Source organism: Ursus americanus, chromosome 23, assembly GCF_024610735.1.
Source record: "Ursus americanus isolate L20-20 chromosome 23, mUrsAme1.1.p, whole genome shotgun sequence".
In the NCBI taxonomy this organism is placed as follows: Eukaryota; Metazoa; Chordata; class Mammalia; order Carnivora; family Ursidae; genus Ursus; species Ursus americanus.
The window spans coordinates 21396129-21409450 of record NC_142149.1 but is presented as its reverse complement, the minus strand read 5'-3'; the positions used below and the strand labels follow the sequence as shown (position 1 = coordinate 21409450).

Here is a 13322-nt window from a genome sequence, read left to right as displayed (position 1 = left end):
CATCCTTCAACATCCAGAGCGATCTTTTCAAAATATAAATCTACCTGCCCCACTGCGCCTCTGCTTAAGCCCGGAGGAGAGACACTGCAGGGTCTGGCCTCGGCCCATAGTTCCTGCCCGTCTGGACAGACAGGATGGACGGCTCTTCAACCTGGTTTAACCACCTGAGGGCTTGTCAATACCACACATTCCTGGGTCTTGGCCCCAGAGACTGAGATTCAGTAGGTGGGGAGAGGCCCAGGGATCTGTTTTTTATACAAGCCTAAGGAGATGGGGAGGCAGGTGGTCACAGGCCACACTTTGAGAAAGAGCGGAGTCCAAAGCACTTGCCTTTCTCCGCACCCGCTTGAGCTAACCTGTGTGGCCTCCTCTCCTTCCTTCTCCTCCACCCCACTCTGCCTCCGCATGCCGTGTGCCCTCCCGCTAAGGGCTTTGGCCCTCCATTCCTCATCCATTCCTCATCGTGAACGGTAACTCCCCCATGCCCACCCACCAATCTCAACCTTCTCTCTACTCTAGTTTCCCCTCTGCTCGCTTGTCACTTCCACAGCGAAGGCTTTCCCAACTCTCTGGGTGAGTCATTCTCCCAGCATACTTGTCACCTGTCATTTCTTATTTTTGTGTGATTCTTTTTTTTTTTTTTTAGAGATGGGGGAGGGGCAGAAAGGGAGAGAGAATGAGAGACTCTTATGCAGGCTCCACGCCCAGCATGGAGCCCAACATGGGGCTCGTTCCCACAACTCTGAGATCATGACCTGAGCCGAAATCAAAAGTTGGCCACTTAACTGACTGAGTCACCCAGGTGCCCCTTGTGGGATTCTTTGATTAACATCAGTCTCCCTGACTGGGCTGCGTGAGGATAGGGGCAGGGTCTGTTTTTGCTGCTCCCCGCTTTTCCCCCAGGACCAAGCATGGGGTTTGCATATAGTAGGTACTTAACAAATATTACTGAAATGAATGAAGGAATGATCGAGTGAATCGTCTACTGTGCTTTGCACACGCTGCTGCTCCATGGCCCAGGTGACCTTGCCCCCTCCCCCACTTCTTTGCTTAGTCCACTCATACTGGTTTTTCGAGGAAAACCCCATTTGGAGAAAGTTGAGGCTAGAGCCACTCCTTGATGGTCCCCCAGGGCAGACCTCTTATCACCCTAAGGACTGTTTGTTTACCCAACTGTCACCCACTTCAGGTTGGGAGGTGGCCACTGCCTTTGATCTGCGGCTTTCCAGGCCCTCTCCCTGACCCTTGTGTTTGCCTAATGCTGAAGGAGAGAGCTAACGTGATCGCTCAAAGGGGAGTCCCCTGGCACCAGGCCAGAGCTTTCCCTAGATCACTCCTCCCCACCATGAGACCCTGCCTAACCCCTTCGATTTCAGAAGAAGCTGAGATGCTGGACTTTGCAAAGAAGAGAGAACATTCTCTCTGGGTGCCTCTGGGTGCCTCTGAGGGCCAGGGTGCAGGCCGGGTGGCCAGACTGTGGCTGGAGGTCAAGGGGCAGCCCCTGTTGCTGGACACCCTTCTGGCCGGCTTCCCTCTTTCAGTGAGTGCTCTCTGCCCCATCAGATGGGACCCAGAGGCGAAGACAGTCTCCCTAGCTTGGCCAATGAGCAGACCCGATTTAGTGAGGAGCATGGGGAGGGGTTAGCACTGTTTCCCCTTACCTTCCAGCCCCCAGTCCCTCCCTCCCACGTCACGAGGACTCTAGATCCTCGCTCTTGAGGCTCTCAGCTCGACTGTCTTCCCCGCCTCTCCCCTGGCACCTGCTGCCGGGCTAAGAAGGGCAAAACAATTCCAGCCAGCGTAGAGTGTCAGGGAGTCCCCGCCCCTCCTCCTAGGGTTCCTCCTCCCAGGCTTCTCCCCCAGGCCCCGCCCCCACCTGCCCAAGATAATTTTAGTTTCCTTGGGCCAGGAGCCTGGACACACTGGGCTCTCCCTCCTCCCAACCCTCACTTCTACCTCCAAAGTCGGGACACCCTCCTACCACCATTAGAGAAGAAGGACTGGATTTGAAATCAAGTCTAGGTATCTGGGGTCCCAAGACAGAACAGGACTTCGGACCCGGTGTCCTGCTGCTCCTGCTGGGGCTCCTCCAGGTAAGGTGACCAAAATCGGTCCCAGCCGACAACCTGCTTCCACCCCCAGCCGCACCGGGGCACCAGGCTGTGCCTGTGTCAGGGCCAGGAGCTGGCAGGTTGCCCAGGTGGGCGGCCGGGCAGCCCGCCTGGCTCCCCACTCCCCTTCCCCCCTCAGTGATGTCAGGCCAAGGGAGGGGGCAGGAGGGGGACAGGTAGTTAAGGGCCTGGCGTCTCCCTCCCTAAACCTGTGGCCCCAGCCAAGTGTTCCTACGCCAGGGTCCAGGTAAGGACCCAACGGCCACTTCATCTCGAGGGTGGGGAGCGGCGGCAGGTCCCGGGTCAACAGGGAAAGATTCAGCCTCCTGCTGTGTTGCTCCGGCCGCCTCGCTTTCTCTTTTTCTCCAATCTCCCGTATCCTGTCCCTTCCTCACCACCTGCCCTCAGTCTTTCCCGATTCCCATTTCCTGTCCTTCTTATTCCTTCCTTTCCTCCCTGTAGCCCGCCTCCCTCCGCCCCCGGACAAAGCAGCTGATGGGGATGGGGACCGCAGATCCCCGATCCTCTCCTCCGGGAGACGCGGCTTTCCCGCTGAAACCAGCCCCTCCCCACCTTGCCAGAAAGAGAGCTGGGGTGGGGGGCGAACACCGAGGGCTGCCTCGAGTCTTTCCTTGCTCAGCCTGAGGTTACCCGTTCGAGGTTTCCCCCAGGCTCTACCAAAGACTGACGCTCCGCGCGGGGGCGGGGGGCACCCTCCAATTTGGAGGGCAGCAGAGGAGAGGGATCCCCTAAATTGCTAGAGCTCGGTCTCCGGATCGTTTGCCTGCTCCGACGTAGGGTCCTGCTCTAGGAAGGGAAGGTGGGGGCGGGGCAGGCCCGGGGGTCCATCCTGGAGTCGGAATGAAGGCTCGAAGGCTGGAGGGCTGGATGCTGGGGGTCTGCGGTGCCGCGGGGACGAGGGAAAGTGTGTGCGTGTTTGGGGGCCGGGGGCAGTGTTTGGAGAAAGACCCGAGTCTGGGTCTCCCTGACACGGCGGGGATGGAGAACGCACCTGTCCCAACTCTACTGCCCCTCAAGAATGGCCCCTCTTGGTCGGCCTGTCCTGGACTCTGCTCTCCCCTCTCCCCCCGATCCTGCGGGGGGAGCCCTCCGAGAAGGCTAGCAGCCTGTAATGATTAACTCCACAGACACAATCTAGCATTCTTCCCAAATTAAACTTTAAGAAAGCTTACCCCCCTTTTCCCATTGGGTGTTTTTTCCAGAGTGAGAGAGTGGGCGGGGCCTCAGAGTCCTGGGCCCTCCCCCCAGCTCCGGGTCACCTAGGGGTTTCCCGCCTCCTCACCTGGGCGCTGCACCCTCAAAGCTCCCCCGAAGGTTGAGCCTTCCACCCCCCGCCCATAAATCCCGGTGGGGGCGGGGCGTGGAGTGCTGGGCCGGACGGGGGCCTTCCCGCCACCTGCTGGTCCCCCGCCTAGGCCTCGGCCCTGCCAGCCCCTCCCCCTCCCCTGGTTCGCGACGGAGGTGGCCTTGTTTTCTACTGGGCCCGGCCACCCGCCCTTGGGGCCAGCCAGGTGGAGCAAGATTCAGGAAGTAAACAAGGAGGCAGGAGGCTGGGAGGGCGGGAGGGAGGGTGGGGCCGGCGCCGCGGGGCAGGAGAGGCCGTTGGGGAAGCCTCGGCCTGGAGTTGTAGTGTTGAGGGAACCGATAGATTTGGGGGGGTCGGTTTCTTCAACAGAAGCTTTCCTAGGGTCCCCGTTTGAAAGGTTCAGGTCTCTTGGGAGGGGGTTGCCCGGGCCCCACAGCTAGGCCCCGTTCTCCTCCCATCCCATGTATTTGGTTCTGACCGTCCCACTCTTCTCTTGCCTTAGAAGGGTCTGGAGGGCAAGGTGGAGGGATCAAAAGGCCAAATCCAAGTCTTTAGCGGCCCTCCAGCGCTCTGAGGCCAGACTCTAATCTGATTCTGATTTAAATCTACTCCCTTCTCCCTGCCCAAACACTCCTCTGATTCCTCTTCCCTCTGGGATGGAGTAGGACCCTACTTTTGGCCTCTGGCTTCCTCTCTGGCTTCCCTGCAGCCCCCCAGTCTCCCTGGAGTGAAGTCACCAGGGCTGGTGGCCAGAGGACTGATGGCATGGGAGCAGGGGCATTGTGTCTTGTCGATGTTCACTGGTGGGTGTGTCTTGCCATCCCCCCCCACCCAGGACCCTGAGCCCCCTGAGCCCCCTCCCTGCCTCTCCCTCCCTCTTGGCCTTTCCTTGTCTGCCTGGCTGTGTCTTTCTCTTGGGTGTCTTGCTCCTCCTGCTCCTGTAGCATCCCTCTGGCCACGGTGCCCCGGAGCGTGTGTTGGGAGGACCTCATCCCCCACGGTGGATATAGACGCGTCCTCTGGGCCCACTGCGCCCTGGGTGCTGGGGGTAGGCAGCAGCAGCGGAATGAAAGCCTGGTAGGCCCCAGACAGGATAGGGAGCACTTCGTGGCTTCTTCCGGTGAGTGAGGGCATCACTGGGAGGTCGGCTCTGCTCCAGATGGGCCTTTGAACCCAGGCCAGGCCTTTTTCCTCTCCTTGGGTGAGGGGGCTCCTGGGTGGGGAGGTGACTACAGGACCCGGGCAGATTGTAGGTCCCACCTTGACTGGAGGTGGGCCAAGGGTGGGGAGGAGAAAATGATGTCAGAGCTGCTGCAGGCCCCACATCCTCTTTCTCCCCAGCCCGTCCCTGCGCCTCCCCCATTCCTCCCAGCCTGGTCTGTTGGGGGCGGGAGGGGAGGGAGGTGGGTAGAGGCAGGGCTGTTTGTGTTTCTCCTAAGCCAGGAAGTCGTGCAGATGAGTCAAGGTTGAATAGAGAGCCCCAGGCAGTGCTGTCCCGCCCCACCCTGACTCACCTGTCCCCCAGATCCCCTCACTTAAGGGTCAGGGGCCTGCCCCATCCTGGAGGGTCAGTGCCAGGTGCTGCAGGCAGCCTAACAGCACTGGCCTAGGTCTCAGGTTCTCCCAGGCCCTCCCAGGTTCTAGCCTGGCTCTAGGGGTCCTGCTTCCTGTGGAGGAGGGGCCCATGCTGCCTCTGTCCCCAGTGGGCATCTTTGCCCCAGCTCACCTGTCCTTACTTGTCCTAGATGCCTGTCAGCACCTGGGGGCGATAGGACATGGGTAGGACCCTGGCCCTGCCTGGGGGTGCCAGGTGGCTCCAGACCAGTGGGTGGATAAGACAGGTGCACGGAATTGCCGCTGAGGCCCCAGCACAGTGCAGAGAGGGAGCCCTTGGGCCTGAAGCTGGAAAATCCAGAAAGGCTGCCCAGAGGAGGTGGCTCTGGCATTGGGGCTTCAGGAAAGTTGGGCAGGAGGAGGAATCTGGAGAGGGCACACAAAGTGTGGGGGCTGCTAGGGCAAGACCCCCAGGCTAGTCCTGCCCTTCTCCCATCAGCTGAGCCAGCCTCCTGCCCTCCTGGTTCCTGTCCTTTCCCACCTCCTCTCCCCTTCAGTGCATCACTCAGCACTTGGGCAGGCGTTGCCACAACAGGCTCTGGCAACTAGGGCTGGCAAGGAGGCACTGGAAAAACCCGGGGCAGAGCGCAGAGGAGTGAGTGGCCTGTGCTCAGCCTCGAACAGTCTGTGGGGCACGGAGTCTGTTGCCGCTGCCCGGCTTGTGGTGGGGGGGACCCTCTTCGCTCTTCCCTTGGGCAACGTGGGGCTAACAGAAGAGCATTGGGCTTGGAGTCCACTCCCTGACTCACCTGTGATGGGGGCAGGAATGCTTCCTTCTCAGGGACTTGGTATCCCCTTTTGCAAATGGGCTCCCTGGAATGAAGGCTCCAGGGAAACTCCAGTGAGAGGGGGAACAGTAGGTGCTGTGTCAAGTGAGGGGTACCTTGGGAGCTGTGTGAAGTCAGGAGTACCTTGGGAGCTGTGTGAAGTCAGGAGGTCTGGGTCCTCTCAGCCCCTCTCCCCGAGACAAGCGCACAAGAGCGGCTGCCCACAGCCCTCTCTCCTCTCTCAGATGTCATGGAGCTCGGTCTGTCTCCGCCTCATCTCAGCAGCTCCCCAGAAGACCTGTACCTGGCCCCCGGGACCCCTCCTGGGACTCCCCCGCCTCCCTCTGCCCCTCTGCCCGGGGAGGTGAAGAGGTCCCAGCCTCTGCCCATTCCGACCAGCAGGTACAATGGGGTGATGGAGCTGAGGAGGGGCTGGTGGTGGAAGGGGGGGGGGGTCAGTGCTGGATAAGCCAGAAGCTTGCCGTCGACCAATTCTCTGCCCTCTACCTTGGGCCACAGGAATCTTCTTCGAGAGGAGGAGCTGCGGGCAACCTCTCTACCCTCTATCCCCAACCCCTTCCCTGAGCTCTGCAGTCCTCCTTCAAAGACCCCCATTCTTGGGGGGTCCTCCGGTGCAAGGGGGCTGCTCCCTCGAGACACCAGCTGCCCCCATGTGAGTTGTCTTGGGAGAGAGAAGGCAGGGATGAGGGGTGCTGTGGGACTGGGGTGGATATGGTGCCCCTTCCGTGGAGGTGGGGGGATTTGGTCAGGAGTCCCTGAGGGTCTAGCAGGCAGGGGAAGGGCAATAACCCCCCTCCGCCGTTACACAAGTCATCTGCGATTCCCGGGATGCAGGTGGTAAAGGTGTATAGTGAAGACGGGGCCTGCCGGTCCGTGGAGGTGGCGGCCGGCGCTACGGCCCGCTACGTGTGTGACATGCTGGTCCAGCGGGCTCACGCCCTGAGCGATGAAAACTGGGGGCTGGTGGAGTGCCACCCCCATCTAGCGCTGGGTGAGTTGGGGTGCAGGGGGCTGTCTGGGCAGGAAGGCAATGCTTCGCACCTGGGGCTAGGCAGGTGGCTCCTCTGGGAGGCCTGTCTGCTCTCCCCTGACCCCTGCTTTTTGCCCTTGACCCCAGAGCGGGGCTTGGAGGACCATGAGTCCGTGGTGGAAGTGCAGGCTGCCTGGCCCATTGGTGGGGACAGCCGCTTTGTCTTCCGAAAGAACTTCGCCAAGTATGAACTGTTCAAGAGCTCTCCAGTGAGTGTGTGAGGCGGGAGGTCTGGGCCCTGGGACACCCTGATCCCCAACCTGGGCCCTCGATCCCTGACTCCTGACTCCTTCCCCGCCCCCCTCCCCCCCAGCACTCCCTGTTCCCAGAAAAGATGGTCTCCAGCTGTGTGGACGCACAGACAGGCATGTCCCACGAAGACCTCATCCAGGTAAAGGGACACCCCTGTCCCGTGGCAGATTCATGATTCCCCAGGATCACCTGCTGCTTTTTTGGCCCTGAAGCATTTTGCTTCCCCTGCATGTGGTGGGGAGTCTAGCACGGTGCCGAGTGACTGTAGAAGTGACTTTTCCTGGCTGACCATCAGTTTCTTTGTCTATGAAATGGGACAATAAATGTATGAGGAGCACCTTGTCTCCTGAAGGCCTGTGTGTGTGCGCGCGTGTGTGTGCGTGTGCGTGTGTATGTCTCCCTGTTGGCCTCTCACCCTCTTCCTGCTCTCTTCTGGCCTCAGAACTTTCTGAATGCGGGCAGCTTCCCAGAGATCCAGGGCTTTCTGCAGCTTCGGGGGTCAGGACGGAAGCTTTGGAAACGCTTCTTCTGCTTCCTGCGCCGGTCTGGCCTCTATTACTCTACCAAGGGCACCTCCAAGGTGAGGTCTTGAGGGTTGACAGCCTCAGCCCCTATAGGATATCCCATTCCCGGTCCTTCTAGGAGCCATCTCTTCCCTTATTGGAACGCCTAGATCTTTCTCCCTCTGGGCCCGGAGACCCTCCGCTGCTCGTCTTTCCCTCCTAGCTTCCCTAGCCCAGGGGGCAGTAGTGGGAAAGGCAGGTGAAAACTGAGTTTGAGTCCTGACTCTACTTCTGTTTGCTGTGTAACCTGGGGCACTTCCTGCTCCTCTCTGAAACCCCCCCCCCCCGTCGGCTTATGGATTACGGGGACAATAGTAGGGGGGTAGGGTCTGCCTGTAACGAGTCCTGCCTGTCCATGCCGCCTAGGATCCAAGGCACCTGCAGTACGTAGCAGACGTGAATGAGTCCAACGTGTATGTGGTGACCCAGGGCCGCAAGCTCTATGGGATGCCCACGGACTTCGGCTTCTGTATCAAGGTAAAAACCCTGGCCGGGCCTGGGAGGGAATGGGAGCTGCTCAGGTCCCCCCAGGATCCTACCTAGGGCTTCTGAGCTCTATCTGGGACACCCAGACTCCTCTCCCTGCACCCTTGCCGTGCCCCACGGAGACAGACATCTGGTCGTAATGGCAGATACGGGACCAGCTGGTTTCCTCTTCCTACAGCCCAACAAGCTTCGAAACGGCCACAAGGGGCTTCGGGTCTTCTGCAGCGAGGACGAGCAGAGCCGCAGCTGCTGGTTAGCAGCTTTCCGCCTCTTCAAGGTGGGACCCTGGGAGTGGCCTGGGGGGCTGCCCCCCCATCCCCCCTCCCGCATGAGTAGCTCCGCCCTCAGGAATGAGGGGGCATTGTAGCCTGGTCCAAGACCGGAGTCCTGGCTCTGGCCTCGGAAAGCTCCTTATCCAGGGCAGAGACACAGTCTTGCTCTTGGGGCGTTCTGGTGGATGGGGTCTCACAGGCCAGTCCCCAGCACCTGCTTGACGTCCTGCTCTCTTTCTCCCTCCACCCTGCAGTATGGGGCACAGCTGTATAAGAATTATCAGCAGGCACAGTCTCGCCACCTGCGTCCATCCTGTGTGGGTTCTCCCCCTTTGGTGAGTGTGCGCAGGGCCATTCGCTGGGGGTGGGCACCCAGGCCCCATCCTGGGGGGACATGGGCCCTGTTCTGACTCCTCCACATCCTGTCCCATCTACAGAGGAGTGTCTCTGATAACACCCTGGTGGCCATGGACTTCTCTGGCCACGCTGGGCGTGTCATCGAGAATCCCCGGGAAGCTCTGAGTGCAGCCCTGGAGGAGGCCCAGGCCTGGAGGGTGAGGGGCCTACACCCATCTGCATGTTTGTCCTGGGGACCTTCTCTCCACCTGTGTGTGTGTGTGTGTGTGTGTGTGTGTGTGTGTGTGTGTGTGTTTAAGAGAGGGGAGGGGCAGAGGAAGCAGGACAGAGAGACTCTTAAGCAGGCTCTATACCCCGCGTGGAGCCCAATGTGGAGCTTGATCTCACCACCCTGAGATCATGACCTGAGCCGAAATTAAGAGTCGGACACTAAACTGACTGAGCCACCCAGGCGCCCCTCTCCATGTGGGTTTCCGTGGTGGGGGAGGAAGAGAGGGGTAAGGGAGGTTCACAGGTACAGAAAGGGGCTCTGTATTCTCGAGGTGCCGGGTAATGCCCCGGTCACGCCCTGATCCCCTGTGTCCCCCACTGCTCTACAGAAGAACCACCGTCTCAGCCTGCCCACCCCAGGCTCGGGCACGAGCCTCAGTGCAGGTGGGTGAACACCCAGTGTCCCCGGGGCCGGGGAGGGGGGGCTGCCGTAGCTTCTCTGAGCGTTCCTGGTGGGGGTGGCTAGAGGAGAGTGACTGTCCTTCTGCCTCTCCCAACTCCAGCCATCCACCGCACCCAGCCCTGGTTCCATGGACGCATTTCCCGAGAGGAGAGCCAGCGGCTCATCGGGCAGCAGGGCCTGGTAGACGGGTAAGAGGCGGGGCTGAGCAGGCCGACAGACCCAGGGATAGGAGAGACCCTGTGTCAGGCTGGCAGCTCTGTGTCCCCGGGTCATGTTGCCCTATCTCCTGGCAGCCTGTTCCTGGTCCGAGAGAGTCAGCGGAACCCACAGGGCTTTGTCCTCTCTTTGTGCCACCTGCAGAAGGTCAAACATTATCTTATCCTCCCGGTGAGTCATCCCTGTCGTCCTCTTCAAGTGCCCTCGAGAAGCTCCCCAGGCAACCCCCCCCCCCGTGTCTCTGGGCTCTCTCGTGCTCTCTCTCGTGTCCCCGCACGAGCCACGGGGGACCTGCGCCCTCGCGCCTCTCCCTGACGCCTTGTCCCGTCTGGCTGTCCCCCAGAGCGAGGAGGAAGGCCGCCTGTACTTCAGCATGGACGACGGCCAGACTCGCTTCACGGACCTGCTGCAGCTCGTGGAGTTCCACCAGCTGAACCGCGGCATCCTGCCCTGCTTGCTGCGTCACTGCTGCACGCGCGTGGCCCTCTGACGGCCGCACGGGCCGCCCGCTGCCCCCCGTGCTCAGACGGTGGACTCGGAGGGCCCAGAAGCTTCCAGACAGGCTCGAGAGTCAGGGGAGGGTACCCCGACTCCACAGAGAGTTTTCTACTCTGCTCCTTTGCCTCTCCCTCAGGCAGAAAGCCCCCCACCCACCTCTCTCCTCAAGAAAAGGCATCGGGGGTGGCCCTCCCCTCTGCGGAGCTCCCGAGCACTGCCCTGGGGTAGGGCATTATGGGAGAAATGGGGGCAGCCCAGGTGGTCTTATGCCCCACACTTTGTACAGACTGAGAGGCCAGTTGATCTGCTTTGTTTTATACGAGTGACAATAAAGATTATTTTTTGATACACCTGTGAGTTCTGTCTGGCAAGACCTGGCTCGCTGGAGTAGAGCAGGGGAGCGGGAGAGGGGGGCACCAGGCCCTGGTGAATGTGTCGCATGGGTCAGGGCCACGTGTCCTCCAGCCTGGATGTTTCTTGAGGGCAGGGTGGTCTTGGTCATCTGAGAGTCTCCAGGGTCCAGTAACTTCTTGGGTGATGAATGTGCGTATAAGGGACTGTCATCCAGGTGCCATCGCCTGACAGGGCCTAAAGCTATGGAGGTAACTCTTAACAGGCCTGGGAGCGGGAGCCGAGTCCCACCGTGCGCACCTTCTGTGAGCCCCGTGGGCCAACTGCTGGGATGAGTCCCGACACACATGCATCATGAGTCCACCACCGTCACCTGGGCACATGGCCCAGCACCTCTCCCAAGTCCCCACGACCCCCACTGTCAACCCCTCTCCCTCCTGCTTTCTTTCCTTCTCCTTCTTATTTTATTTTATTTTATTTATTTGAGAGAGAGGGTGAGAGAGAGCACGTGAGCGAGAGCGGGGTGAGGGGCACAGGGAGAAGCAGACTCCCCACTGAGCAAGGAGTCTGATGCAGGGCTTGATCCCAGGATTCGGAGATCATGACCTGAACCGAAGGCAGACACCTGACCGATTGAGCCATCCTTGTGCCCCTTCCTCCTGCTTTCTGTCCTTACAGTTTGCGCCTCTAGAAAGCCATATGAATGGGACCCTACAACACTCAGGCCTCTGAGCCTGGCTTCCCTCTCTAAAGCACCCTCCAACATCCAGAGTGATCTTTCCAAAATACAAGCCCAGATGGACCCTGCAGGGTCTGGCCTCTCCACACTGCCCATGCTGGTCTGTTTATGAGTTTTGTTTAAAGAATTTTACAGTTTAGCTTTATAATAACTATCAAATTGGCAACACCTGAACATGCCATTTGATCTTTACATCACAATGAAATAGACCCTCTCTCCAGACCCATGAATTCCAACGAGGCATTATTTTTGCCGAGAAATAAAACCTCAGTCTCATCCCTTGGATCTAGGGGCTTGTTTATCAGAAATACAGGGGACAGAGGAATATGTGAAATGACACGTGGTGGTACAATTACCCAAATCCAGACTAGGAAACTACAGAGCAGATGACCCAGCTTCTTTGACAACAACAAAATTACAGGAAAAGATGGGGAATCTCTAGCTCTCAGGAAATTCAGACATACATAATGTGTAGACCTTGTTTGATTCAAATCCAAACCAGTTAACTGTAAACAACGTCTATGAGCAATTGGGGGAAATTTGAGCTCCGATGAGATGTTTGATGATATTAAGGAATTATGGTTAACTTTTTAAGGGGTGGTAATGGTATTTGTGTGTGTGTGTGTGTGTGTGTGTGTGTGTGTGTGGTGTTTAAGTCTTCATCTTTGAGAGATTCATTCTAAAGTAGTTATAGGTGAAATGATGTCTTAGTTTTGTTTTTAAAGTAACCCCAAGGTTAGGGGAGAAGATGTGAGTATAGTCATGGGCTGGCCATGACTTGATAATGGTTGAAGCTGGGTGATGGGTACATAGGGATTCATTTAATTCTTTAAATTTGTGTAAGCTTGAAAATTCTGTTATTTATTTATTTATTTATTTATTTATTTATTTATTTATTTATTTATTTTAATGAAGAACCTCTCCCCAGATCTTTCAGATTGGGCACGAGGTGGTGGGATCCTGTTTTGTTGGTGAGGAAACTGATGGCTCAGCGAGGAGACCTGCCCCAAATTACAGTTAGTGGGAGAACCAGGATTTCAACCCAGGTCTGAATACAGGTCTGGGCTGTTCTGCTACCCCTGCCTGGCTGACTTCCAGGTGGAATTCCTAAGTGGCCTGCGGGGATGGGGTGGGGGTGTTTTCCCCTGAAGAGCCCCTCCCATCTCTGCAGCCCTGGTCTCTGGCTAGGGGGTTGTCCTGAGGTGACTCCGAGAAGGGCCAGCCACCATAGCCAGCCCTTGGGCCAGGCTTGTCACCCCCAATCTTGGGGCTGGGGGGCCAGACCTGTCAGACAGGGGTGGGCAGAGAGGCCTCATCCACGCTCCAGCTGAGAACCTTCTGGGGACTTACCCTGAAGAAATGACTACAGCCAGGCACGAGAGGGGGTGCAGGTTTTGTTTCTTTTTAGCAGGACTTGAGGACACAGGGACCAGAGCAACCTGCTGCCTGCCACCTGCCACCTGCCATGGTTTCCAGAACCATCCCATCACTGGCTTCTCCTCAGGCCTGAGCTGACTGGTGCTGTCTGTGTGACTGGCCAGGGATGCCCAGGGCCACTTCTAAGGTGTGAGTGCAGGGGTCCACGCTGGGATGGGAGTAAAGGGGCCAGAATGAGTCACATCTTAAGCACGTCCAGGGATTTAGTCTGTATAAAAACAGGATCCAGTGTGTCCTCATAGCCTGAAGCACCAGGCTGGGGACAATGCCCTTCTACGTCAATCAGCTAATCAGAATATGTGGGACAGATATCATTTCACTTTACGAACAGGAGACTGAGGCTCAAAGAGAATGATCCGCCTGAGGTCTTATATGGAGTTAGAGACAGAGGTCCAGCCTGGCCCAGCTTGTCAGCGGTGGAACGTAGCCCTTCTCTGCCCTTTGTTCTCTGCCCCCTCTGTTCTTAGTGCTGGCTACTGTGAAGGACCTGAGCCATTGGGAACCCTTTGAGGTGGCAGATGGCTTGACCCTGAGCTGGATACTGGAAATCAGCAGATGAATGTCCTCACTGGGTGGCTGAGATCTCTGGCTTCTTGGAGGAAAGGCAG

General features: G+C 58.3%; 1 protein-coding gene across 2 annotated transcripts; it reads left to right on the top strand.

Annotated features, from left to right (window-relative positions):
* Window positions 1-243: 243 nt before the first annotated feature.
* On the top strand, window positions 244-10535 carry GRB7 (growth factor receptor bound protein 7). 2 transcript variants are annotated; one of them, XM_045777776.2, is made up of 15 exons: window positions 1295-2093; window positions 6065-6221; window positions 6339-6492; window positions 6675-6831; window positions 6958-7079; window positions 7184-7261; window positions 7565-7702; window positions 8052-8162; window positions 8350-8448; window positions 8698-8778; window positions 8881-8997; window positions 9400-9454; window positions 9574-9661; window positions 9767-9860; window positions 10033-10535. In XM_045777776.2, the coding sequence occupies exons 2-15, from the start codon at window positions 6070-6072 to the stop codon at window positions 10177-10179; spliced, it is 1593 nt and encodes a 530-aa protein (XP_045633732.1). In that variant the 5' UTR covers window positions 1295-2093; window positions 6065-6069; the 3' UTR covers window positions 10180-10535. The 2 variants fall into 2 exon arrangements, with proteins under 2 accessions (XP_087710566.1, XP_045633732.1); XM_087854440.1 differs by lacking the exon at window positions 7184-7261 and having other exon boundaries at window positions 244-2093.
* Window positions 10536-13322: the final 2787 nt, after the last annotated feature.

Coding starts and splice junctions, on each gene's coding strand:
- GRB7 (XM_045777776.2), top strand. CDS start 6,070: ATGGAGCTCGGTCTGTCTCCGCCTCATCTCAGCAGCTCCCCAGAAGAC. Junction 6,832..6,957: donor CCACCCCCATCTAGCGCTGG/GTGAGTTGGGGT, acceptor CCTTGACCCCAG/AGCGGGGCTTGGAGGACCAT. Junction 7,080..7,183: donor AACTGTTCAAGAGCTCTCCA/GTGAGTGTGTGA, acceptor CCTCCCCCCCAG/CACTCCCTGTTCCCAGAAAA.